A 27,131-nucleotide genomic window follows, 5' to 3' on the forward strand; every position below is an offset into this window, starting at 1 on the left:
TTCATCTCACTCAGAGGTTTCCAACACATTTTATTTTGCTGACCACCAATTTGCAGCTTCTAAGGACCAACACGGTCATCAGTCCCTACCCAGTGTCCAGTTAACTTCAGTTCGCTGCAGCCCCTTGGTCCTACACACTGAAGTTAATGGCTTGAGTTCCAGTAACATGTGCAAAGAGGCTGCGCTTTGGCTCCTGAAGGAGGACGAGTCCAAGGTAGAGCCTCTTCCAGGGCTTTGCTCCCGCGTGGTGGTTTCCTTTGGCAAGAAGTTGAGCCATTCTCGACTTTGGTGCCTGTAGGCAGGAAGCGCTCAGAAGCGGGCGGTGGGACATGCGGGGACAGTGTGACACGTGAGGAGAGGAGCCTCTCCTACTGGGTCAGTAGGTGAAAATAAAAGGAAGCCTCTGTTTTTAAGGAACACGGATAAACACCTTTTTAGATCACCTATTTGTTCTAGAACTACAAAATTTAATTCAAGAAAATATAGGTCCCGTGAAAGACTTGAAAGTTTTATAAAACTAAAATCTAGTTTTCCCCCAATAAATTGTATTTTAGCCAAAACCCTCTTGATGCTTCTAAAATAATACTAAACGGGGCATCTGATTATACAAGAGCAATAAAAAAAATTAAATATTTATTTGAATAACAAGTTGAAGTTCGAGCTGCATGGTTGGCCAATGCAGGTTTCCACACAGATCACAGGAAGCGTGCATGGAAAAGTACTGGCGCAAGGGACAAAATAATGCTAAGACTCAGGCTAAACAGCTGGATTTTAAGGAAACAAAAGGTCTGAAATCACTATACAAAATATAAAATGTATTAAACACAACTATCCACAGAACAGTCTTTATTATTATTGATTATATTTAAAAATTATTTGTGTAGTTAATTATATGCTGACTTGTAAATGAGTATTATACATGAACCCCCTTTCAGAGGCAAATCCTTGCTGTGCTATTGAACATCTAATTACATTGCAAAAAGTGTCCTTTTTTGCTATCAATAAAGAAAACAGTTAATGATACTACTGCAAGTATTAGGAAGGCTACAAAAAAAAGAAAGAAAGAACATTTCTTTTTTGTCTTCAAAGTGCTTTCCATGCAGTTAAGCACTTGCCTGGTTTAGCTGAATGCACCCTTGGGTCAAAGAGATGCTCTTGAATTAGAAGACTAGAAGGATTCATGCAACCCTCTTGCTACTGGGACACCATTGTGTCACTCCCTCACCAATCCTGTCTTTCCAGAATACCATTCCAGACACTTCAAAAAGGATCGGGCGGATAATGATAAATATACATAAAATGAAAAGACACAAACTGCTATACACTACGACAGGTAATGTCTGTGCTACGTGAAAGCACCTTTAAAAAGAGCCTACTCGGCAAGAGATAAGTGTCTAAAGATTCAAAATGAATCAACAGTATTGGATAACAATATAATTCTCAACTCAGAAGCTGCCTCAAGATTAGGTGCATCTTCAGTTAATGTAACGGGAAAAAAAGGCAATGGATTTTATTTGATTAATTGCATCCACTCACAAATCGACCTAAGGTCACCAGATGTGTAGACACAATGAGATTTTTCGTTGTTGTTTATAGTCTTTAATTGAAATGATGATAAAGGAAATAGAGCTATTTAAAAACAAAACCACACAGCTGCCTTGGCCTAGATTACGAGGTGGCACCGGGCGTGGGGTTCACATTCTGGGTGGCCACCTGCGGTGCGACCTCAATGATCCGGGGCTTGTCTATGATCCTGGCTGTGCGGTTACCCTTCTCCACGATCCCAATAATCCATGCTTGGTGGCCTTCACCATACTTGGGGGACTTGATCTCTGCACAGAATCGAGCTGCTTGCTCACGCGGTAGACAGATCAGGAGGCCGCCTGGCAAAAGGGAAAGGGAGAAAAAAGGAGCACCATTAGCGGTGATGCTGTTGTCTCCCCAGAAGGGGTCTACACTGCCTGCGTCTATTCCACAGACCGCGCTGTGGAGTCGCTAACTGATTCCTTGCTCAACTTCTACTATATTTCAAAACACACACAACAAACTTTTAAGTCATGAAAACACCTTCCTTGTGAATCATCTGATGCTGTGTAGGAGTGAAGTGTCTGAGACACAGCAACATACGTGGTGCCAATCTTTCCCAGGCAACGCTTGAAAGGATTAACAAAAGAGAACCTTACATTTTCAATCTGATTCTCTACATGGAGTCAGTTTACCAAAAAACGCTTTTCATTTTTTTTTTTTTTTTATTTAAAAACTAAGGCCAAATAGGAAAAGGAGTACGTCAAGGCTGTATACTGTCACCCTGCTTATTTAACTTATATACAGAGTACATCATGAGAAACGCTGGGCTGGAAGAACCACAAGCTGGAATCAAGATTGCTCGGAGAAATATCAATAACCTCAGATATGCAGATGACACCACCCTTATGGCACAAAGTGAAGAGGAACCAAAAAGCCTCTTGATGAAAGTGTAAGTGGAGAGTGAAAAAGTTGGCTTAAAGCTCAACATTCGGAAAACTAAGATCGTGTGGCATCTGGTCCCATCACTTCATGGAAATAGATGGGGAAACAGTGGAAACAGTGTCAGACTTTATTTTTTTGGGCTCCAAAATCACTGCAGATGGTGACTGCAGCCATGAAATTAAAAGACGTTGTTTACTCCTTGGAAGGAAAGTTATGACCAACCTAGATAGCATATTCAAAAGCAGAGACATTACTTTGCCAACTAAGGTCCATCTAGTCAAGGCTATGGTTTTTCCTGTGGTCATGTATGGATGTGAGAATTGGACTGTGAAGAAGGCTGAGTGTAGAAGAATTGATGCTTTTGAACTGTGGTGTTGGAGAAGACTCTTGAGAGTCCCTTGGACTGCAAGGAGATCCAACCAGTCCATTCTGAAGGAGATCAGCCCTGGGATTTCTTTGGAAGGACTGATGCTAAAGCTGAAACTCCAGTACTTTGGCCACCTCATGCAAAGAGTTGACTCACTGGAAAAGACTCTGATGCTGGGAGGGATTGGGGGCAGGAGGAGAAGGGGATGACAGAGAATGAGATGGCTGGATGGCAGCACTGACTTGATGGACTTGAGTCTCAGTGAACTCCAGGAGTTGGTGATGGACAGGAAGGCCTGGCGTGCTGCGATACATGGGGTCGCAAAGAGTCGGACACGACTGAGCGACTGAACTGAACTGAAGGCCATAAAAGTGTGTGTGCCTCAAAGTATCTAGGTTCTGTCACTGGCTCTGTCATTAACTTCAAAATAGAAAAATACAAAATATGTGAAAATAAATCTTCATTGGTACCCGAGTAGCTAGGCCAGAATAATTTAATGTATTTTTAAGTAGAAGAAACACAATGGGAAAAAAATATGTATGACCTTTTACAAAAAAATGAGACACTTTTCATTTTTTAATAGAGACAAACTATATTAGTTGGTAATATTCATTAGTTCATTCACACTGATTCTACACCTGCCAGGCAGCAGGTGCTGTTCTACCAACAGTTCAGCTACCCTCTTGTAGCACACTTCGAGGAAGTGGATTTTGTGATTTTGAGGTCAGGAAGTGGCAGGGTCCTCTCTATGGCTGAGAGGCCCACCTGAGACGACCCCCACCATCCCCACCCCCAGGGCTGGTGCATGGGTGGGGCTTCGTGGTCTTAGCTTCTAGGGGTCAGAATTTCTTATGACCAGGCCAACCTCAGATTGACTACCTAGGGGTTCAGTCTAGGCATGGGTACTTTACTTCATTCCCAGATATTTCAACTCTTTTACCAGGACAGGGAAACAGTTCCTGAGTTATAGAGGAAGTATAACAGAAGTAAGAGAGACTAGGGGGAGGAAGGTGGGGCGGGTAGGGGATAGAACTGAAAGGATGAGACAGAGTCCAGATAAAGAAAAAAAAAGGGGGGGGGGGGACAAAAATAAAAATGGTAATTTGGAGATATCATATACTATTTCATTCTTAAAACACTAATTTTAGACTTTTGCAAGGAAAAAATACAGCCTCGTCAATGTAACCTATGGATACATTAGCTATTTCTTGAGTTTCCAATGGAAACTAGGTGATGACCTATTTTCCCCATATCCTCCCTTCTTCCCATCCCATCACCAAACACTGGACTGAAAACAACGCTGCTCATCACAGGAAGGATGGCATGAAGACACAGTGGCAGACGGCAGCAGGTGGAAGATGCTCCCAGCCAAGACCTCACACCTTGGGGCCCTGCTGCTGGACCTGGCTTGCTCCTCCTCAGGGAGGTCCCACTGGCCTCACCAGCATTAACCCCTGACCCGGGCCAGGGCCCCGGTACCTGATGTCTCTGGGCAGGTCCCATGCATGAGCCCAAACATGTTTCCGCAGGCCTTGCTCACGGCTGCCATCTTGGCCAGGACGGGAAGGTTGTGAATCACAAAGGATACCTCGTTCCTCTGCTGTTTGGCCAGGTTCTGTGCGTGGCCCAGAATCCCGAAGCCCGTGATGTCAGTAGCCGCATGGGCGTTGAATGTGTGCATGAGTCCTGCCGCTGCCGGAGGACAGAGAAGCCTTTGTCATCTGGTGTCATGAACAGAGACTCCTAGAAAACACCCCTCCTCAACTCAAAATCTTACAGATGCTTTGGTCTCAAAACTGCTATTTCGTCAGGAAGACGGCATACAGGAATGATGAAAGCTGGATTTTAAAGATTAGTAAAACCTGGAGTAAAATTCTGAAAGTTGGTTTTGTAGTTCATTTTGAATCACTCGGAACAGCAGCTTCAACCAACAGTAAAGCCCTAGTAAACCAAAATATCTGTAGAGAGGAAATGCTACCTCAATGAAAGATAAATCTGTCATACTCTCCTAAAATCAAAGAACAAGACCTTTTAAGACTGTCTGATCTAAATTCAAGGTACATTCCTGGTATCTGCAAGGTTAATCTTTTATTTTTTAATTAAAAAAAATTAGTACATTTTCTAGAATAGTCTTAGGTTTACAGAAAATTTAGCAGAAAGTTGCCATACTGTCCCTACCCCCCAGCCATCTCTCCTACAGTAATAGCCAGCATCAGTGTGCTGCCTTGACAGGTCAGGACTCATATGTTACTGTTAACTCCAGTTCACAGTTTACACTGGGGTTCACTCTTGATGTCTATGCGTGCAGAAGTATGAGCTCGTGTATCCAGTCATTAGAGTATCATAGAGTATTTTCACTTCCCTGGAAATCCCAAGTTCCAACTTTTCACCCACTCCTCCAACCCTTGATCTTTCAACTTTCTCCATCATTTTGCCTTTTCCACAAGGTCAGAGTTGGAATTATACAGAATTTGATCTTTTTGGATTGATATCTTTCACTCAGTAATGTGTTCTTAAGGCTCCTCCATGTCGTGATAATTCTCTTCAGCACTGAGCAATATTCCACTGTTTAGATGGACCACAGTTTATTTATATATTTACCAACTACTGAAGGACTTTAATATTTATACTAATTTATATAAATATAAATTTATATATTTACCAACTACTTCCAAGTTTTGGCAATTTTGAATAAACCTACGACAAACATCCATGTGCAGGCTTTTGGGTGGATAGAAGCTTTCAATTCATTTGAGCAAATACCAAGGCACACAACTGCTAGATCACATTAGCAGATTTAGTTTTGCATGAAACTGCCAAACTATCTTCCAAAGCAGCTGTACCATTCTGCATTCCCATCAGCAATGGGCTGTCCACACCCTCACCAGCATTTGGTATTGACTTTAGCTATTCTAGTGGATGTGCAATTCCCTAATGACATACGATGTGGAGCATCTTTTCATATAATTATTTGCCATCAGTGTATCTTCTTTGGTGAGGTGTCTGTTCAGCTCTCTCCACCCCCCCCCCCCACCGTTTTTTAATTGGATTTTCTTATTGTTGGGTCTCAAGAGTTCTTTGCCAATTCTGGATACCAGTCCTCTGTCACATGTGTTTTGTAAAGATTTTCTTCCAGTCTGTGGCTTGTCTTTTCATCCTCAGTCTCTTCTATAGAGAAGTTTTTTATATTAATTAAGTCCAACTTGTCTTTTTTTTAATGGATTTGTGCTTCTGGTGTTATCTCAGTAGCTATTATCAAACCCAAGATCACCCAAGTTTTCTCCTATGTCATCTTCTAGGAGTTTAGCATGTTTGCATTTAGGTCTACAATCCATTTTGAGTTTATTTTTATGATGGGTTTAAGACCTGTGTCCAGATTCATTTTTTTACCTATGGATGTCTAATTTTTCAAGAACCATTTCTTTAAAAGATTTATCCTTTGCTCCTTTGTCAAAAATCAGTTTAACTATACTTATGCAGGCCCATGTCTCAGCTTTCTATTCTATTCCACTGACCTCTCTTTTTTAACCAACAACATACTATCTTAATGTCTGCAGTTTTATATGAAGTCTTGAAGTCGGGAGGTGTCAGTCCTCCAACCTCAACACCGTGTTGGCTGTTCTGGGTCCACTGCTTTTCCATGTAAACTTCAGAATCAGTTTGCTGATACTCACAAAATAACTTGCTAGAACTGCAGTTGGGATTGCATTATACCTATAGTTGGGAAGAACTAACATCTTGACAATACTGAGTTCTATCCATGTGCACGGAATACCTCAATTTATTTACATCTTTAATTTGTTTCATCAGTTTTATAGTTTTCCTCATACAGAACTTGGACATGTTTTTAGAGTCGCACCTATGTATTTCACTTTGGGGATGGGGAGAGTAACTGAATTGCTAATTTTTAAAAACTAAGTGTCTTTCTCATGAAATGAAATATGCCATATGTTTACAGAAGTGCTCTGGGGTAAATGCTTTCTCTTTTTTTTGGCTATACTAGGTCTTCGTTGCTGCGCTCGGGCTTCTCACTGCAGTGGCTTCTCGTTGCAGAGCACAGACTCTAGGGCGTGTGGGCTTCAGTATTTGTGGCATGCAGGCCTACTTGCTCCATGGCATGAAGAATCTTCCAGGACTGGGGACTGAACCTGTGTCCCCTGCATTGGCAGGCAAATTCTTATCCACTATACCACTAGCAAAGACCTGCTTTTTGATATACATTTTCTCTCTTTGGGCTTCTCTGGTAGCTCAGAAAGTAAAGAATCCACCTACAATGCAAGAGACCTGGGTTCGATCCCTGGGTCAGGAAGATCCCCTGGAGAAGGGAATGGCTACCCACTCCAGTATCTTGGCTGGGAAATCCCACAGACAGGAGTGTGGCAGGAGGCAGTCCACGGGGTCCCAAAGAGTTGGACATAACTTAGTGACTAAGCACAAGTTCATCAAATCTCTCATTTATCTTTCCTTAGACCAGAATCTTTTACTTAGGTATATCATCAACAACACACGCTGAGAGGAGAATTGACCCCATTCTGGTTCATAGTGCTAGCTAAGCAACACTGAGAACAGGCCATCCTATTCACATACCTACACCTGGCACAGTGGGTCAGTCAAGGACATTTAGCAAAGCCATAACCTCCACTTCAGCTCTTCCTGACGCCGTCCTAGACAAGCTCTGAGTACCAGAGTGGACAAGAGGACACAATGAATCCTACAGTCAGTAAGTGTGTGTCAGGCGCTCAGTCGTGTCCAACTCTGTGACCCTGTGGACTGTAGCCTGCCAGGCTCCTCTATATCCACGGAATTCTCCAGCAAGAATGCTAGAGTGGGTAGCCATTCCCTTCTCCCTCCTGACCCAGGGATCGAACCCAGGTCTCTTGCATTGCAGGCAGATTCTTTACCGCCTGAGCCACTAGGGAAAAGGGATTCTACTTTTAAGGTATTGGTCACCACTTCTCTTATATACGGAATGACTGTTGCTAATTTTTATTATAAAAATTTCAATGAAACACAAAAGCAGAGAGAGGAGCACACCACCATGAATTCCCACATACCTAACAATACCCAGCCTCAAGTGTTACCACCAATCTGCTGGGGTCTCATCTTTTCCTGCCTGCTTGCTGGGGGATGTGAGAGGTGATATGGAAACTTTAAAGCCAACCCCAGTCATGTCCCTTAGCTATCAGTATTTCTATGTGTGCCTCTAAAAGATAAAAAAATTGTAACAGCCACAATATCATTATCATACCAACAAAATGAACACTACATTTGATTGCTTTCTCTGAAACATCACAACAGTTTCCTCTCAGTGTCATTTATTTGTGGAGACTGAGCCACTTTTTCCTACAGCATCTCCTCCGTTCTGGATTTGGGGATCTTCTCCGATGCAAGCATGTTCTACCATCTTCTCTATTTCCTGTACTGGTGTTTAGGACCAAGGCTCGAAGAGACTCAGGTTCTTTTTTTCTGGCAAGAATCCTTCATGGGGAATGGGGGGTAATATCATCAACATGAACCTTTCACTAAAAGCTTCTAGCAGCCACTGATGTTTTTTTTGTCTTGAGGTTCATTTAATCATGGGACAGCAAAAATGGCAACTCTGTAATTCAACCATTCTTCCTGTATTTATATGATTTCGATAAAGACTTTTTGAGAAAATTCGGTTTCCCTGAAATTCACTCTATACAAGACAGGTAAAGTAAAAGGATGACCACTTTTATTTTAGAACAAGTTGGTGACCCAGGTGACCAAGAAGTTTTAATTATCATTTGTTTAGATGCTTGATATGGTCACTCTGGTCTTTGATAGTCAAACTGTACCCTCCAACCCCATGAAGTGGGAGCCCCCTGAAGTTGTGGGGATGTGACACCACCACCACTTCCAGGCACAGGAAATCAAGCTTATCTTCTGTACTTCCTGCCCCAGAGCTGGAACCTGCCATTTCCCCAGGGAGTCCTGGTACTTTTTAGTGGAAAACAGTAACTTGCCGACCAGGGGCAATAAGACTTCACCCTTCACTGCTTCTAGGTCTTTTCAACAGGTTCAGAAATAAACATTTTCAGAGAAAAAAAATAATCCTGAGTTCACACTGATAATTCAAAATTAAAGATGATAGTTTTTAATTAATTTAAAACTGTCTTACTTCTCTTACTTAGATCGTCTTACTTCTCTCTAAAGTCTTTGTTCTTAATTACATTCACTTATTTATCTCAATATACAACATTCTCACAAACACAAACCCACTGACAACAATGAAATATTTTTGTGGATTTTTGTCTTAAGGATGTACACAGAAAATACCAGGCTCAAAGAGATTTGAAATAATTCTTCTTCATGTCATTTTGCCACTAGCTTAGACGTACGTTGGACAACCTTAAAAAATTTGGTTTGGATTCATAAAATATGCTCTTTTCATTTAAGTATAGAAAACTACATAAAACATTTGTTTCCAAGTTGAACTTATGAAACAAAGCATGTTCAGAGGGTCTGCTTCCTCCCTGTTCTCTTGTATATGTAATAATTTTTGTTAATGACTTATTTTTCCACTGTTTCTTTTTGAAAGTATAAAATACACATTATTACTTCGTATTTATTTATGAACACACAAAACGTAGCATACTACATACATGCTCTGTCCTTCGCTTTTTTCACTGGCCATATCCTACAGATAGCTTCCTGGTAATAAAGCTCTCTCATTCCTTTTTCTAGGGAATAGTATTCCACTGTGCATGGAGACTAGACAATCCCAGTCAGTCACCCAGTGATGGACCTTCAGATTGCACCCTTCTTTTGCAATTATAAATAGTGCTTCAACGAATAGTGTTGTACACATGCTATTTCATATTCTGGCCACTGTAGCTTTGGGATAGACTCACGGAAGTGGGAATTCTGGGTCAAAATAAACGTACACTTAATTTTGCTGCATACGACCGAAGTGTTCTGCCATATCCCTATCAAGAATGTCTAAAACTTAAGGATAGAGGACTCTTAACTGCACAAATATAAGTAAACTAAAAATCTATATGAGTAAAACTAAATCCATTACAGATCACTTTCTAACTGTTAAACTACTTAATTTGAAGGACAAAAAAAAAAAACTTCTTAAACATGGCACAGTAAAAGAAGTAGGAATGAAAAACCTTTGTTGTAAGTGATGAGAGTATCAGAGAACAAAGAATTAAATAATTACAATTCAACTTAATTTGGAATAAAGCCAAAGACATACTCTTGGAATGCAGGGGAAAAAAATTACAGAAAAATTTTATCTCAAAATAAATTGTTCAAAAGTAGGCAAAAGGCAAATTAGTTACAGCATATTGTTCTGATAGAACATCTAGCCATTAAAAATCATGTGTATTAGAATTATATAATATGGAAAAAAGAATTTAGTAATATTAAGAATAAAAGCAAATTCCAGGGACTTTCCTGGTGGTCCAGCGGGTAAGACTATGCAATTCCACTACAGGGGGCATGGGTTTGATCCCTCCCTGGGTGGGGAACTGAGATCTGGCATGCCGCTCCATGACCTGCCCCCGCCAAATTCCAAATACAAGTGAAATGTATGCTAACCATTAGTTTACAACATCAACAATAAGATAAAAGTAAACTACCAACCAACCAAACATGGATAAAAATCTTAGAAAAATACATAAAAGTATTAACAAAAATACATAAAAGTATTAACAGAAGTTATTTTGGGGTGGTGGGACTATGAACAATGTTTTTCCTTTACTTTTTATATTTTCTAAAAACTTTCCTATAATAAGCATATGATTTTTTCTCCTCTAAAGCAAATCACATTTACCCCATGCTTATGTCAAGAACACGCAAGGTGTCTGGATTCCCACCAGGAATCCAGGTGGGTTAGGGCTCTAGGCACTAACAGAAGGGGTTGTGCAGTCACTGGCCAAACCTGGCTGGTGGCCAGTTCCTCCAGCTAAGATTTTTTTTAAAAAAAACAATGTTAAAAGAGTCATGAGGAGAAAAAAAATCAGTGCAACTGAGACCGTGGCCCACAAAGCCTGAAAGAGCTCCCTTCCTGCGTCTCAGAAAGCTTGCTGACCCGGCCCAGCCGTACCTGTCCTGTTGAGCCTAGCCATGTTCATCATCGCCTCCTGGTATGCCAGCTCCACATCCTCCTGGGTGACCACTAGCTTGATTTTATTCCACTTCTCAGGCTGATGACAGGAACACAGATGAGGGAGCAAAGAGAAAAAATGTGATCAATCTTTGTTTCTAACCACTGAAACAGCCCATTTTTTCCTTAGTCATCTTGAGGAGTTTTACTTATCTAATTCTGCACACAAAATTAAGTTTTCTAACTCCCCACTCCCCCAACCCCCGTGATTATTATTTTAGGTGTCCGCTAGACGTTACTATCATGGCATCTTCTCTGCTCTCAGCTGCACCTCTGTATTCCAACACTGCAGTTTAGTGGAAACGTGAAACCAGCAGGATAGTTGTGAATGTCCTTAGGTTCTCCTCTTCATCTCCCCTTGTAAACTGATGGCTCACAATTTTCATGTTTTCGTGTTAACTGTGTTAATATTCTTACTGACTCTCCCTGAATTCTGAGAGCAAGTCCTCTTGAGGGACAAATGAATGGGAAAGAACTTCAACTTAGCATTGGCTCCAATGACGTTGAGAGTGACCACACAGCACATCCTCTGAAACGCCACTGTCTTCCCTCTTCTTCCCCAGTCTGATAGTCAAAGAGCCTAGCGTCACGATGCTGGGTTCACGACATACAGTCATGGTACATTAATGGCCAGCATTCATGAATTCACTCATTTTTAGCAACACTCAATAATCTACCGCCCAATGGAAATCTATCTGTGTACCTCCCTTATTCCCTGCCCCTCAGCTCTCCCCAAGAGGTAACAACGATTTTGAATTTTATACTTGTCATTTTCCTGCCTTTTGAAAAGCAGTATCCTCATACATACAGACGCCCAAACAATACTCTTTGATTGCTTCTGACCTTTATGAAAGGGTATCACTCTGTTACTTAGTCTTTGAAACTTGCTTTTTTCCAGTTCTGAGCACCTTTAAGAAATTGGTAAAAAGCAAAGTCCTGTGGTCTGATTGACAAGTAATCATACTAGATGGGAAATGTCCCCATCATTGCTGAATAAGAAGGGAAAAATATCTAAAGAATACGGCCTCCTTAGAGATTCTCTCTGCTGTGTGTCAAATTAAGATCTATCTGATTGATGAGTAACATAAAATTACTCTTTTCCAATTGTTTCTCAGGACTAGTGGTTTCAGATGTCAATTGCAGAAATTGAAAGCAGTGAGATATGTGAGAATATACCACAGTCATTCATTTTTGAGTTGCTACAGCAATGAAGAAAGTCTTAAAGGAAGAATGATTGATCATACTGCAGTAGAAAGTGACTCAGGATAAGTATCTTTATATTCTAGATGCTTTCTCCATAAGATGATTATTTATCAAAATGTTCTGATTCACTAATTAGCTTAAAAAGATAAAACAAGCAACCAGAAATGACCAAAACACTCATGACGAAATTGTCAATAAGCCTGGCCTTATTTATACCTCAAATATCAAACTTTGCACACATTCTCTTATGTATTAATTTTCAATGATAAGATATAGCCAGCTCATTAACTAATGAACAGATAAACTCAACTGTTTCCCAAATTCTCTTCATGGAGTACTTCTGAACTTTAAGCACTCATGAAACTTGGATTTAATAAAAGAATAGGGACAACTCCCAGGATTTCTGTAAGGTCTAGATTGACACTATACTCTCTGGTACTACAACTAGAAGAGTGCATCAAAAAAAAAAATTTTTTTTTTTAATATATATGTATTTACTTGCCTGGCCAGGTCTTAGTTGCAGTACATGAGATCTTTAGTTGCAGCATGCAGCACCTCTAGTTGGGGCACGTGGGATCAGGTTCCCTGACCAGGGATCGAACCCAGGGCCCCCTACACTGGGAGCATGGAGTCTTAGCAACGGGACCACCAGGGGAGTCCTCAAGAGCTCATTTGAGAAGACACACTGCTGACACCAGAAGGTGAAGGTCACTTACAATATCCAGCCACTGGTGCACAGCCACGGCCACTTGCGTCCCCAAAGGTTTTGTCAGGACAAGCACGTCACCCGGCACTGCATTATCTGGCCTGAAGAAGAGAACACTGGCAGTTTCTCATCAAATTAACCAAGGAGATAAGCTCACCATCGGTTAAACAAAAGAAAGCAAAGGCTAGTAAAACCACGTGTGTTTGCGGTCACTTACTCATATTTAAGCCAACTACTGCCATGTACTGGCAGCAGAGCTTTACCATTTACTGCTGGGGCGACGGATGAACAAAACGAAGCATTAAATGAAAAGTGGAGAGGCCACAACTTCAACACTCAGGACGATGACTTACTAGTTTCCCAAAAAGGCAAACTGCTTAGACTTCAAAGACATCATCAGGCCCTGATTCAGTCACGCTCTGTACTTTTCAACACAGACCCACCAAGGTTCTGAGGCAACAAGACTTCTGAAACAAACACTGTTCTTTCTTTTTTACAATCACTTATATAACAGAGATGCAGGTGGGCTTTCTCAGGCTGTTCCATTATGGGTCTGTTTTGGTAATTTTACCATCAGTGTGTCAAATTCAGTTATAACCAGTAAGTTTCCTTGGTACCCAGGATCCCTGGTTGGGCCCTGTCTTAAAGACAGAAGGCAAATACCAAAAAAAAAAGGCACCCCTAAAAACACAAAGACTGCGCCCCCGAACAAAACTCCTGTCTCACTAAGTACCCTCATGACTAGCACTCATGTCTTTCTTGTCCTGGTTCAAGGAACTGTCCACACAGTCATCTGGTCCCCCGACAGTGGACAACAATCATCCAGGTGGGTTAAAAACCCGCAGGCACACCCTTTCACGCTTCTGGAATTGTGAAACACGTGGACCCGGCACCCGCTCACAAAACCCACTCCACAAATGGAGCTTCTGATTCCTTCAGAGAACAGGGCAAGGTGGTTTTCTTAATAAGATTTTAATAATTTTCTTAATTTTTCTTAATAAGGTTTTCTCAAACATGAAAAGTGACAACTTGTGTTAAGAGAGAAACTTCTCCAAAGACGTGGCAATGGCCTGAAGGCACATGAAAAGATGCTCTTAGCATTAGCCATCAGGGAGATGCAAATCAAAACCCACTGAGGTATCATCTCACACCCACTAAGACAGCTATTATCAAAAACAACAGTAAAGAAGTGGGTGATGCTGCTATAAACATTCATGTGCAAGCTTTCTGTGTGGACATACATTCCAGTTCCCAGGCGCAGATATCTAAGAATTACTGGGTCATGTGGTGACTACTGAACCCGAGGAACAAAACCAGCCGCACCATTTTACATTCCCCACAGCCATGGACACGGTCTGCGGTGTCGCCACATCCTCACCAAGACTTGTTCACTGTCTTTTTGATACCTATGTCCACACAGGAAACTTGCACACGAACGTTCACAGCAGCATCACTCGCAACAGGGGGAAATAGCCCAGAGGCCTGTGGCCTATGAATGGGTGGACACACTGCGGTCTGCCCATACCACGGAGTGTTTGTTATTCAGCCATAAACAGGAATGAAGCACCAACACACGTGCAACACGATGAGCCCTGCAAACATGCTAGGTGAAAGAAGCCGGACACAAAACATCACTTGTTGCACAGTTCCATCTATATGAAATGCCCAAAACACGCAAATCCATGAGACCAGAAGTAGATTTGTGGATTTTAGGGAATGGGGGAGGAGGGAGTTAGTAGTAGCTGCTATGAATACGAGGTTTCTTTTTGAGGAGATGAAAATGTTCTGGAATTGGACAGTGGTGATGGTTATATAAGTCTATGAATACTAAAAACCAATACACTGTATACTTTAAAAAACTGAATTTTATGTTATGTGAAATTGTGGGGAGCGAACCAGGCCAGGTGACATGAAACAAAAAAACGACTTACATGATAAACTCGTTGGGCTGGCAGACAGTCGTAGCCACACCTCCTAAAACAATCCAGGGGTTTAGCACTGTTTGGCCACCCGTTACAGACGTTCCTGCCTCCTCTGCTGCATCTTTAAAACCCTGTATAATTAGGGGCATCACTTTATCCCTTTCCTAGGGTTTAAAAGGAAAATTAAAAGTCACATCATTCAGCTGAAGACCTGGAAAAGAGAGTCTATACACTTACAGCTATGAAAAGATCATAAACCAGAAAAGATCATAAAACCAGAGTTTCCAGAAGGGGAAGGGAGTAACAGAAAGAGCTCACTTTTGTTACAGAGTGAGTAACAGCTCACTCTGTAGCCCTTTTATCACAAGTTTGAAGAGGCTGCAGGTTACAATGTGAATGGAGCTTGGACAACAGAAGTGAACTCTGGAAATGGGCTGGGTGTGCAGGGCTGCCTGCATCTGAATGGGCTCTCTACACGGTCCTCAACCACCCAAGACCAGCTCACGTGCACCCCCACGTCTGCCCCAGATGGCTGTGTCCAAGCAGAGGCCCAAGAGCACCTTGTGGGGGCAGACAAGAGCCCACTGAACGCTCAATTCTTATGCGCAGGGCGAACTATGGCAGGGCGTGGGGATGAAACCAATTACCTGTCAAAAATAATCTAAACAGGAATTCACCTCTGAGTCAAAGAACAGGTCAGGCAGGGAGGCCACAGATGCTCCAGGTGAGCAGTGGGACACCCCGACCCCACCACTGTCTATGTCACCAGCCAGTGACCAAAGGGAAGGGTGACGGCCTCGGTGCCACAGCCTGGGCTGGAAGGCTCCTACTCACCCTGTCCGTCATTTTATTACTGACTCCAAGGAGCATCAGCATGTTGTCGCACTCCGTGACCCCCATGGCATAGAGGTCACTGAGGACGTTGGCACAGGCTATCCTGCCCTGGAAAAGAAGGGAGACGTGAGCGGGGACCCCAGGGGACTTTCCAGGGCAGGCACAGAGAGCTCAGCTGCCCAGAGGCACCAGGGAGGGGACTTTCCAGGATGTGGGCCTCAGCAGCTGTGCTTCACACTCGCTGCCTTTCCTCCACCACAGAACCAAGCTCAGACGTTCCTGCCACCACCTCTCCTCCATGCAGCACGCAGCATTTCCATGTTCTTCACCATTCTAAAACATCAGGAGAAAGCTGCCATTTATTTAGGTGCAGAACCCAGAGCAGGGAGATGGTGGAGAGAAGTGGGCATGGTGCAGATGGTTGCAGAGGAGCCAGAGTGGAAATGCTGGGGAACAAACATCTTAAAGAAAATGTGGAAACAGTCACTTATCCTGAACAGATTCTTAAAAAGGGCCAACTTTTATTGGTTACAGAGAAGATGGATTTTATGTACTCGGAGAAATTTTTGGACTCCTTTCCAAAGTTGTATGAGAGAAACAGGAAAATCATCTTGGTTTAAAAAAAAAATAGAAGAAATGAATAACACCTAGCCCTGAAACCAGACTGTTTTCTAAGAAAAAGGGAGGCAATTCCTAGTAAACTATATAGTTTTATTGAGGAACTCTGAACAGTACTCAATAGAAAGGTGGAAAATAAAATAGAAAATAATTTCTAGTTATTTTAATAATTATTAATATTAATAATTATTTATAAAAAATAAAAGATTTTCTACTGCCGACGGAGATTGAAAAAAATGTTTAAAGTTGCCTTTCTCTAAACAGCAAAGGAGAAAATGACAAACTTTTCTTTTGACATAAGAGTAATCAAACTGCAAGTTACTATATCACTTCCAGTGGCCATTTCATTGCTGGTTTATCGTTATGTTGTCTTACAACTTCTGGGCAGGTTGGCAGGGAGCTGGATCACCTCCTGTGACTCACTCACAAGGCAACAGGGGCAGTGTGGTTGGCATGCTGGGAGGTGCCAACCACAGGCCAGGCTGCAGAGGTGTGCTGCTCCCTCTGTGCTAGGCTCTCAGGTCCTTCCGCGAGATGCTGGGAGAGGATGCATTCTGGTTCCAGCCACCTGGGCCCCCAGATAGGACACCAGAGGTATGGCATGCATGGGAGCACTGCTTTAGAGGAGAGACAGCTGGCTGTGTGGGCAGGAGACAGGTTTCTGGGAGCCCATGTGCTTGTCTTGGGACCTGAGTGGTGAACACTCCCTCCTCGCCTCGTTTCCCTTGGCACCAGGAGGGGCCTTTGGCACTTTCTACGGATAAGATGTTCCCAATCTCTTCATTGGCTCCTCGCAGCTGCCAGGGTGCAAGGAAGGGTCCAGCTGTGTAGATGGAGGGGCTGCTGGCAGCAACCCCACAATGAGCAGGTGGGGGTATCTGAGTGGAGCGTGATCAGCAGGGAGACCCACGGGTTACCCTATGGAATACAGACATGGCGAGAGGCGTGACCAGAATCAGGATCAACGGTTAAGTTCATTGTGGTGAGATGCTAAGCTCTCTATTTCTGGACAGAGACATGCAGGATCTGGACAGAGACATGCAGGATCTGTCCTATTACAGAGGATAGTGAAACACAGGAAAGTGGAGTTTACAAATGTCAAAGAAAAACATGGACAAGGAAACAAAAGGAGAAAACTAGAAACACATCATTCCATAGACACACTGAACAGGTGCTTTGGCAGAAAGACGTGCATAGGTACGAGAGCAGCAGGGGACACCCCACATCCGCTCTGCCTGCCTCACGCACGGTACCAAGTGTGAGCAAGGGAGCAATCAAGTCAGACCCTCAATGGCAGAGTCATGGTGGGAGGAGTAACAACAGTCTGCACAGAACAAAAACAAAAACACACACACACACAAAACCCAGCTACCACTCCAAACCCAGTGAGTAAGCAATTCCAGACGTAAAAGTACGTAGGGTCAAACTCACCATCATGTAAGGGTCATCGACGATGGGATAAATGTAATCTGTGGTTTGAACCAAGGAAAGGCCGCCGTGCCTCAGAGGAATGACACAGGTGTCCATCCCGATGCCTGCAAAGACGGGAGTCACCATCATCCAGAAGTCAACAGGAGAGTGGGGTCATTTTGTACCTTCAGTGTCTAACAGGAGGGGTTTTGCACAGGACTCTTATGGAACACTGCTCACTGCCAACAAAGCAATGTGCTTCCTATCAAGAAGTATAACCGAAATAAATGCAAAACAAAACCAGCTTAAGATAGCAAACGAGAAGACAATTTGTTAGCTGTGAAGACTCAACTTCAACACGGTACAATTTTGAGACTCTAATGATGCCTTGAAGAGAAATTTTCCTTTCTTTTACTGTTATCATGTGATTGGCACCACAGAGAATTTCCGTAAAGATGAGAACAGCACAGAAGGAACTTGGGTTGTCTTCTCCATAGTTAGCCAAGAGTACATCTTTGGGTATCATTCTGTTTTTCCAACAGAAAATCTGTAAAATATTTTACACATATAAATGTGTAAAATGCTATTCCACATTTTAGTAAAAAATGACCCAAAAAGGACAAAGCTAGAACAAGTATTCATCGACTAATCAAGCACGCGCATAAGCACTGTGGTGCCCACGGGGTCTTACACTTGATGGGCTATTTAGAGATTATTCCCTTTCCTGAAATTGGTTTAGAAACAGTCAAGACTAGTTACTGTAGGTCATATTTCTTTAAAAAAAAAAAAAAAAAACAACACTTGTAATGCAAACACTACGTGCTTTCCCAACACATCTCTCAAGGGGACACCCCCCAGCCCTTAGGAAGCATTTCGACTTTGCAACACAATGGGCAAAGGACAAATCAGGAGGAAGTACAAAAGGAGGCAGGTAGATTCACCCAGAATCCCAAATGAAACAAGAATAAATCACACCCAAATCCCACAGAGAGGACTACCTGTGAGCTTTCACAATTGCCCCCGCAGACAGGCTGAGTCCCAGGGGCAGTCTGTCAAGGTCTGACCCATTATTACTAATACAGAAATAAAATCAAGTTTAGTAAAACATCACTCTGTGATGGCAGGCTGATTTTTTTATTACCACCCTAGATGGCAAAGCAGAAACTCTTGGTGGAAGATCCAGTTAGGGAATAGAAGGTTTTCTTTCAGAATGGCAAGCCTCACAAATTTGTGACCATGGAACACTCATTACCAGCGATCAGGAAGTGTGCAACAGTTCATCTCATTCGATGCATGTGCACAAAAATGCCCACTAATGATACTCTGCAGCACTCAAGTGGAAACAAGGCAAGAACCACAATTAAACTCACATGATTCTCCTGAAACTGATCATTCCAACAACTGGGTATTCCAAATACATTACTATTCACTTTGGAAAAGAGGGAAGGTTCCCTTTTAGGTTTCCATATAAACTACAGGTCTATAGAAAGAGACACTAAAAAAGAGTTGCTGAAAGTTAGCTTTAAGTATTTCCCAACATGGGAATCTTCAACTTGAATTCAATCTTGATTTGTAGAGCAGTTAATTTCTCTCTCTCTCTATCCAGCATCAGAGAGTGTGACCGTGACTCCTGAGCACACTCCTGGGGCTGACAAGAAGCTCCCATCACCCACACATCCTCTCTCCACGAGGACACCACTGCATGCTTAGGAGGGTCTAGTGCTGTCCACATGGGAACTGCCAGCCACACATGGTAAGATATGGCAATTTCAGAGTGACACGCGCTGCCAAGTGTAAAACACACACTCAGTTTTAAACACTTGGACCTGAGAAAAATCTCAGCTAGCATCTCGTTAGCAGTGTTTTACATTAATTATGCATCCAAATGACATTTTTACATATAAAGTTAAAACATAGTAGAATTAAATTCACCTGAACTGGACATGGAACAACAGACTGGTTCCAAATAGGAAAAGGAGTTCGTCAAGGCTGTACATTGTCACCCTTCTTATTTAACTTATGTGCAGAGTAGCTCATGAGAAACACTGGGCTGGAAGAAGCACAAGCTGGAATCAAGATTGCCAGGAGAAATATCAATAACCTCAGATATGCAGATGACACCACCCTTATGGCAGAAAGTGAAGAGGAACTCAAAAGCCTCTTGATGAAAGCGAAAGTGGAGAGTGAAAAAGTTGGCTTAAAGCTCAACATTCAGAAAACTGAGATCACAGCATCTGGTTCCATCACTTCATGGGAAATAGATGGGGAAACAGTGGAAATAGTGTCAGACTTTATTTTGGGGGGTTCCAAAATCACTGCAGATGGTGACTGCAGCCATGAAATTAAAAGACGCTTACTGCTCGGAAGGAGTTATGACCAACCTAGATAGTATATTGAAAAGCAGAGATATTACTTTACCAACAAAGGTCCATCTAGTCAAGGCTATAGTTTTTCCAGTGGTCATGTATGGATGTGAGAGTTGGACTATGAAGAAAGCTGAGCGTCGAAGAACTGATGCTTTTGAACTGTGGTGTTGGAGAAGACTCTTGAAAGTCCCTTGGACTGCAAGGAGATCCAACCAGTCCATCCTGAAGGAGATCAGTCCTAGGTATTCATTGGAGGGACTGATGCTGAAGCTGAAACTCCAATACTTTGGCCACCTGATTCAAAGAGCTGACTCAATGGAAAAGACTCTGATGCTGGGAGGGATTGGGGGTAGGAGGAGAAGGGGACGACAGAGGATGAGATGGCTGAATGGCATCACCAACTCGATGGACATGAGCTTGAGTGAACTCCGGGAGTTGGTGATGGACAGGGAGGCCTGGAGTGCTGTGATTCATGGGGTCGCAAAGAATCGGACATGCCTGAGCGACTGAACTGAACTATTTTTTAAAACTATTTATTTACTTATATGACTGTGCTGGGTGGTCTTAACTTTAGCATCAGGATCTTCTGTTGCAGAATGTGAATGCTTAGTTGTGGCATGTGGGATCTAATTCCTCAATCAGGGATCAAACCCAGGCCACCTGCATTAGGATCAAGAAGTTTTAGCTACTGGACCACCAGGGAAGTCCCTGATTCTTTTTTTTTTAATGGAACTACCTGTAGTAGAAAAATCTAAATGACACAGCGGGCTCATCTCATTTTTCTTTGGGACAGCACTAGTCTGTAGTGAGTGGTTTACAAATCCCCTATCAAATTTCAAGAATAGAAGACAGAGAGGGTGAGCCCAGGTTAGGCCATGGGATTTGAAAACGAGTGTATCAAGTATGAGAGAGGACAGAGGCACAGCGTAGGTGGAAATAAAGGAAGATGCCAGAGTGGAGGAAGCCTCAAATACAGAGTAGGGTGTGCTTAATCAGTGGCTGAAGGGGAATTCTAGAAGGTTTCAGCAAGACTGAAGCCATCCAGCAAAAAATTAAAAATAAATTAAAAAAAAAAAACCTAAATCATCAAACTCCCTCCTTAGCCAGCAGCTGTCAACATGTGACAAAGCTTATGCATCAGCAACAGATGTACCAAGTGGTTTTTTTTTTTTAAGAATTTTGAAAAAATTATTTATTTGGCTGAGCTGGGTCTTAGTTGCCATACATGGGATCTAGTTCCCTGATGCTGCTGCTAAGTCACTTCAGTCGTGTCCGACTCTGTGCGACCCCATAGACGGCAGCCCACCAGGTTCCCCCATCCCTGAGATTCTCCAGGCAAGAACCCTGGAGTGGGTTGCCATTTCCTTCTCCAATGCATGAAAGTGAAAAGTGAAAGTGAAGTCGCTCAGTCGTGTCCGACTCTTAGCGACCCCATGGACTGCAGCCTGCCAGGCTCCTCTGTCCATGGGATTTTCCAGGCAAGAGTACTGGAGTGGGGTGCCATTGCCTTCTCCCGGAGCAGGGATCAAACCTGGGCAGAGTCTTAGCCATTGGACCACCATGGAAGTGCCACATGTACCAACTTCCAAGACATACTTATCATAACAGTTCGTCAGATACAATAAACATGTATCTTTAACAACTGTTATGGCTTATCCTTAGAATGCCGAAAATACGACACTTTTAGAAAAAATTTAAAAACACATCAACAGACTTATGTGTATACATACATACCTTATACATAAAAACATGTATGTATTATGTATGTGGGTGCAGATATGGTACACATACATACACAGATAATTTCTGGTACTCAGTTGCAAACTACAGGTATTATTAGCCCATATTACAGATGGGGAAACTGAGGCTCAGGAGGGTTAACAAGAGTGTACAGAGTAACACTTATTATCTCTTTCTCCTGGCCTGTTCCCTTGCTGTCATTGCTGAGTTACAGCTGATGCAGCTTCTTTCCCCACAAACATGTCTGGACTGAAAAATCAGATGACAAGCAGTATGGTGAGCAGAGGAATGGAAAAATGTGGATTTCAAGTTCTGACCCCCACCAAATGACAGGAAACAGGCTACCCAGCTTTCCTGAGCACCACAGGGCTGCTGGAAGGACCAACTGCCTGAGCGCTCAATAAGTCAACGAGGGCAGTTACAGAAGGGAATTACTGCTTTATCCATAAAGTTGCTGCTGTTGTTTTTAATTTAATTATTTACTTGGTTGTGTTGGGTCTTAACTGTGGCACTCAGAATCTTCACTGCATCACGCAGGATCTTTTGCTGCAGTGCACAGACTCTCTAGCTGCGGTGCATGGACTCCAGAGCTCATGGGCTTCAGTACCTGTGGCACACGGGCTCGAGAGTGCACCAGCTCAGTAACTGTAGGCTGCAGGCTTAGCTGATCCGAGGCATGTGGAATCTTAGTTCACCCACCAGGGACCGAACCTTTGTCTCCTGCATTGCAAGGGGGATTCTTAACCACTGGACCATCAGAGAAGTCCCATCCATGAGGTTTTTACTGCATTTGTTGGTGCCCAAAGTTATCTAACGATTTTCTCAGTATATTCTCATTCCTTGACAAGTAAGCTGACATCCACTCCACCTCATTCACATGTTATTTTTCCACACTGAGACTTTAGATAGATGAAGACGGTTTTCTTTTTCTATAATTTATTTGGCTACACCGGGTCTTAGTTGTGGCATATGGGATCTAGTTCCCTGACCAGGGACTGAACACGGACTCCTTGCATTGGAAGCTCAAAGTCTTAGCCAAGGATCCCCAGGGAATTCCCAAGAGAAGTTTTCTAATTGAGCTCCTAGGAGCCCTTACAGGCCCTGAGAGTGCAGGAAGTGAGTTTTCCTCTCTCCCACCCAAAGCAACTCTGCTTTATACAATCAGGAAAGAAAGGAGTACCCTGGGTTCAAAACCAATGTTATGAGATCGAGTGTGATCATATATAGGCAAAAAGAAAGGCAATTAAAACCTTATGCAGGAAATCTAACCAAGTCACACACTGTAATTACAAAACATCCACAAGCTCCTAAAATATACAACTAACACTCAAAAGGCAAAGTGATCACAAGTCTTGCATCACATACTGAACAAAGCACACACAGAAGCTAACAGACATCCCTGCAGCTGAGACTTTCTTTCTGAGCTCAATGTTTGGGGAAGGGTAAATCACTAAGTACATCCGGAACTGGATCAAGGAAACACAGCTCTCAAGTCCAGATGTCAAGCTGGGGTCAAGTACAGACCCAGTCCAGTGCTCCCGCCTTCTATGTCTGGAGCACTTTTCTTCTCCTTCCTCCCATGGGAACTTTTCTAGTGATGCCTATTGCAGAGGAGCCCTGAGTTCCTCCCAACCCAGTCACTGTTCTCCCAGTCCTGTACAAGGATGCAGAACCACTATCTTTTCTAATCTGATTGAATAAAAAATACCTTTACTGTTAACAGTTGTCTCATATACTTTAAAGTTTAAAAATGGTTAGAGCACATTTCTTGATGCTTTTCACGTAGTTCCTCCAAATAAGTTATAAGGTAAGTTACCACTGCTTTGCTCTGAATCCTTCTTGCAGAATTTTTTTTTTTTTTTAAAGGCAACATGGGAAAAGAGAACTCCGGTTTTTGACTCACTAATAATGCATCCAAGATGCTCTACTCGGGAAATATGAAAGAAAACAGTGGTTCACATACCAAGTCTTGGCATAACTGCTCCAAGAAACTGCTCATCTTCTTGGAAGTGGTTCTCCTGTAAGGACTCCAGCAATTTCTGCAGGACATCTTGGGGCACTTTGCAGCCAGTGCCCTTCAGTTCAGTGAATCTGGTTAACCGGAAACTCTTGTCCAATTCATAACTTTCCGGGTTAAAGGACTCCCGTGCAGACATGGTTCTTGGGCCCACACACCTCACGGCCGGGCTCCTCCCCTCCTTCTCCTACGCAGCTGGTTTCTTTATAGATCCACCTGGGTAGCACCAAAACACAAAGACACCATTGAGTTCTCACCAGTACTTGGCAAGAATCAAGTGAATATATGACAGTGAAAAGTAAACATGAAATGGGCTGAAATCACCAAGACGATAGGAAAACAGCCATCTGGGACCAGAATGGTTTGACACAGTGATGTACAAGCCAGGTAAGTCTTAAAAAGTGACTGTACCATTAGAGACATGTTCTGCATCTGTGTTGTTATAATTGTGGCTGCGAGGGGCACCAAGAAGACAGAACTATGGGCCAGCTGGCTTACAGGACACAGTGCCATCTTGAGCAAAAAGTCCCAAACGTTCTTCTAGCTGATGGCATTACAGGAAAACGAGTCACTTCACCTATCAACCAGGAAGTACTATGGTTTAGAAATGAGATGCCCTGGCTAACGTGACTTTTCAGGAAGACCTTTTGCTATCTAAAAGAAAAATAAAATACCTAACAGGCATTTTTGGTGAAATGGAAGTTGATGGATATGGATTTGATGAAATTCTTTATGATGCTAAATTCGATTTTAGAAAAATAGATTTTGATTCCAAGTCAGAAGTACACAAAATGATCCAAAACTATAGGAAGCCTGTCTAAAGAACACAATTTGAAACCTGGAATGGCTGTTTTAACACAGCAAGGTTCATTTTCTACAACAGAGCGGTGGAAAGTTAGTTCTCTGATGTTTTAATTCAGTGCTATTTCCTAGAAAGCAAATGCTGCCCAACTAACTAGTAAACACACATCATTGACAAAGTATACTACTACTCCTTACTGTTTCATTGCAGATCTATAGTGATAAACTGTACTAAATCACTAGCATTTATAGTTTGGGTTACCACTGGAAGTTTCTGGAACAAATCTTTCTAAGTTTGAAGCCTTGGGGCTAAATGAAAACCTTTCCTGCGCTCCCGGGGTTTATAAACTTCCATACTGATGCTTTATTGGGCACAGAATAACAGACACCCCAAGTTTTAAGGTCAGTTTCCCCTATAAAATTCATGTTTAAGAACATAATTCCCATTTATAGAGTTTTCGATCCCTTGGGAAGCACATCACTCATTTAAAATAAATCTCACAAAGCCTGAGTTCAGGCAGTCATCCAAACTGTCTTTACAAAACCATGTTTGGGGTGAGCAATGATTTTGGTTTGAAACCTACAACTGTAAAGCAGTGAACCTTCCGACAGTCCAAGAAAACACCTGTGCAAAAGGAGGGCGCGAGGCTAATCAAGTTACAGACATGGGAATTCTGAAGCCATTTTACAGCTGGGAAAGTCCAACAGCACTTTGACTTGGAAGGGTTTGCAACAAAAACAACAGTCCTTTCCTCACCAAATGCCTCACACTTAACACCGCCTCACTCCTACCAGGGTCAGAAAAAAATCCAACTCACGAGGCATCCAGTTATTTTCCTACCTCCAATCCCTATCCAAAAATAAAGGCGGGGAGGGGAATCTGGAACTCAGGAGACTAGCTTCCTTTTAAATCTTCCAAGATTTTTAACGGCAAAAAGTTTAAAACACCTTAAGCCCAGAAGGCACTCAGGAGTTTCAAATTTCCAAATAGAATGAGGGACGTAGATCACACAAATCTCAATCCAAAAAAAAAAAATCTTGCTTTTTTTGGAGATGGGGGGGGGGGGGCCTGAAGAAAGGTGAAATTAATGGCGGGGCGGGGGGTGGGTTGCATAATATGCAGTCCACTAGAACCCCAAAGCCGCCTGTTTACACCTTTAAAACAATGACATGAATATTTAAAGCAACGGTTAACCCTTTCTTTCCCAGCCACGTTTTAATTTTTTCAAACGAGGGCGCCAAGCTGGCCGCAGAGCCGGGGGAGCGCGGTGAGTGGGGGCAGTTAAGAGGGCAGCCCCGGCCCGGTACCTACCTCCCCCAAGGTTCCCAAGCCCAGGAAACAAACAACGGGGAGGACGCGGCGACTTGGGCGCAAGGGGCGCGTGCCCAGCGGGAAGCACACGTCGGGGCGGCGGAGGGCAGCGCTCGGGGACACCTTAAATCCCTGGCTGCCGCCTTTAAAGGCCACCCGGGCCCGGATTCTTTGTGCGGCGCGGCCAGGAGGAGGCGGAGCGGGGCAGCCGACGGGGCCATGCCCGCCCGCCCGCTCTCTGTCCCGGCGGCAGCGGGAACCGCGCGGCCCAGGCCGCGGGGAGGGCGCGAGGCCCGCACGGCCCCACTAGCCGCGATGGGTCTTCGGGTTCGCGGGCCGGCCAGGCCGGGGCGCCAGGCGTCAGGAGGCGCCCGCGGGGCCGAAGAGAGGGCGCGCGCGGGCGGGGGGGAGGCGGGGAGGGCCTGAAGGCGCCGCGCCCCGGGGACCGGGCTGGGCTCTCTCGCCGCGCGCGCGGGCCGCCGCCGCACAAAAAATGTCGGCGGGCGAAAAAATTAACCCCTGCGTCGCCGCCGCCGCCCTCCCCCTCCACTCCTCCCCCGCCCTCTCCTCCCTCCCTCCTTCCCCGGCCCCGCGCGGCGGCCGCGGCGGCGGCGGCGGCGGCGGCGCGGGCGGTGCTTCTTTTTTAAAGCGGCCCCACCAAGCCCTGGCTCGGCCCCTCTCCAGGCAGCGCTGCAGAGCGCCGGTCGTGCACGGCTCCCGGCGCGCCCGGGCGGCCCGCGGGGGGATCCGCACGGCCGCCCTGGGCCTGCGGACGAATATTCCCCTTTAAGCCTGGTGTCTCGCCCCCCCTCCCCGAGCCAGGCGCTTACCGGTTCGCTTTGCGCCCTCCGCCTCCTCCCGCGAACGGGACTCCGCCGCTCCCACAATGCACCGGGCGCGGCCGGGCTCCCTTAAGCGTCGCCTGAATAAAAAGGCCTCTCCCGGCGGCGGCGCGGAGGGCGGGAGGGCCCCGGCCCGCGCCTGGGCGCCGCGGGGGCTCGGCCTGCCTCGGCGGGCCCCTGCCGGGAACCAGGGCCGCCGCGCTCCGCCGTGCGCCGCGCGCGAGGGGCCTTTAAGGGCCGGCTCCCTCCCTTTAAGAGGCGGCGGGCCGCGGCCGGAGCGGCTCGGTGGCTGCGTGCGGCCCGGGAAAGGGGGCGGGGGCGATGTGCAGGCCCGAGCGCGGCAATGATTGGTCTCGGGGGAGGGGTGGGGGGTTGCAAGCCCGAGGA

General features: G+C 44.2%; 1 protein-coding gene and 1 long non-coding RNA gene across 6 annotated transcripts in view; one reads left to right on the top strand and one right to left on the bottom strand.

Moving 5' to 3' along the window:
- On the bottom strand, nt 1-26,982 carry SEPHS1 (selenophosphate synthetase 1). Of its 2 annotated transcripts, none has more exons than XM_019973060.2 (9): nt 26,733-26,982; nt 23,736-24,005; nt 17,688-17,791; nt 15,639-15,746; nt 14,814-14,968; nt 12,893-12,983; nt 10,914-11,013; nt 4,316-4,528; nt 1-1,883 (listed from the first exon to the last, which is right to left on the bottom strand). In XM_019973060.2, exons 2-9 carry the CDS (start codon nt 23,926-23,928, stop codon nt 1,669-1,671), a joined length of 1,179 nt encoding a protein of 392 aa, XP_019828619.1. In that variant the 5' UTR covers nt 23,929-24,005; nt 26,733-26,982; the 3' UTR covers nt 1-1,668. The 2 variants fall into 2 exon arrangements, with proteins under 2 accessions (XP_019828619.1, XP_019828618.1); XM_019973059.2 differs by lacking the exon at nt 26,733-26,982 and adding an exon at nt 25,903-26,349.
- The window catches only part of LOC109568005 (uncharacterized), a 90,688-nt gene continuing 89,287 nt past the window's right edge, over nt 25,731-27,131 (top strand). For 2 of the 4 annotated variants that reach the window (XR_011570018.1, XR_011570017.1), the window contains exon 1: nt 25,731-25,858. This is a non-coding gene — a long non-coding RNA (uncharacterized lncRNA). The remainder of the gene's footprint in view (nt 25,859-27,131) is intronic. The other 2 variants (XR_011570019.1, XR_002182166.2) reach the window with 2 other exon arrangements.

Source organism: Bos indicus, chromosome 13 (assembly GCF_029378745.1).
Source record: "Bos indicus isolate NIAB-ARS_2022 breed Sahiwal x Tharparkar chromosome 13, NIAB-ARS_B.indTharparkar_mat_pri_1.0, whole genome shotgun sequence".
Lineage (NCBI taxonomy): Eukaryota > Metazoa > Chordata > Mammalia > Artiodactyla > Bovidae > Bos > Bos indicus.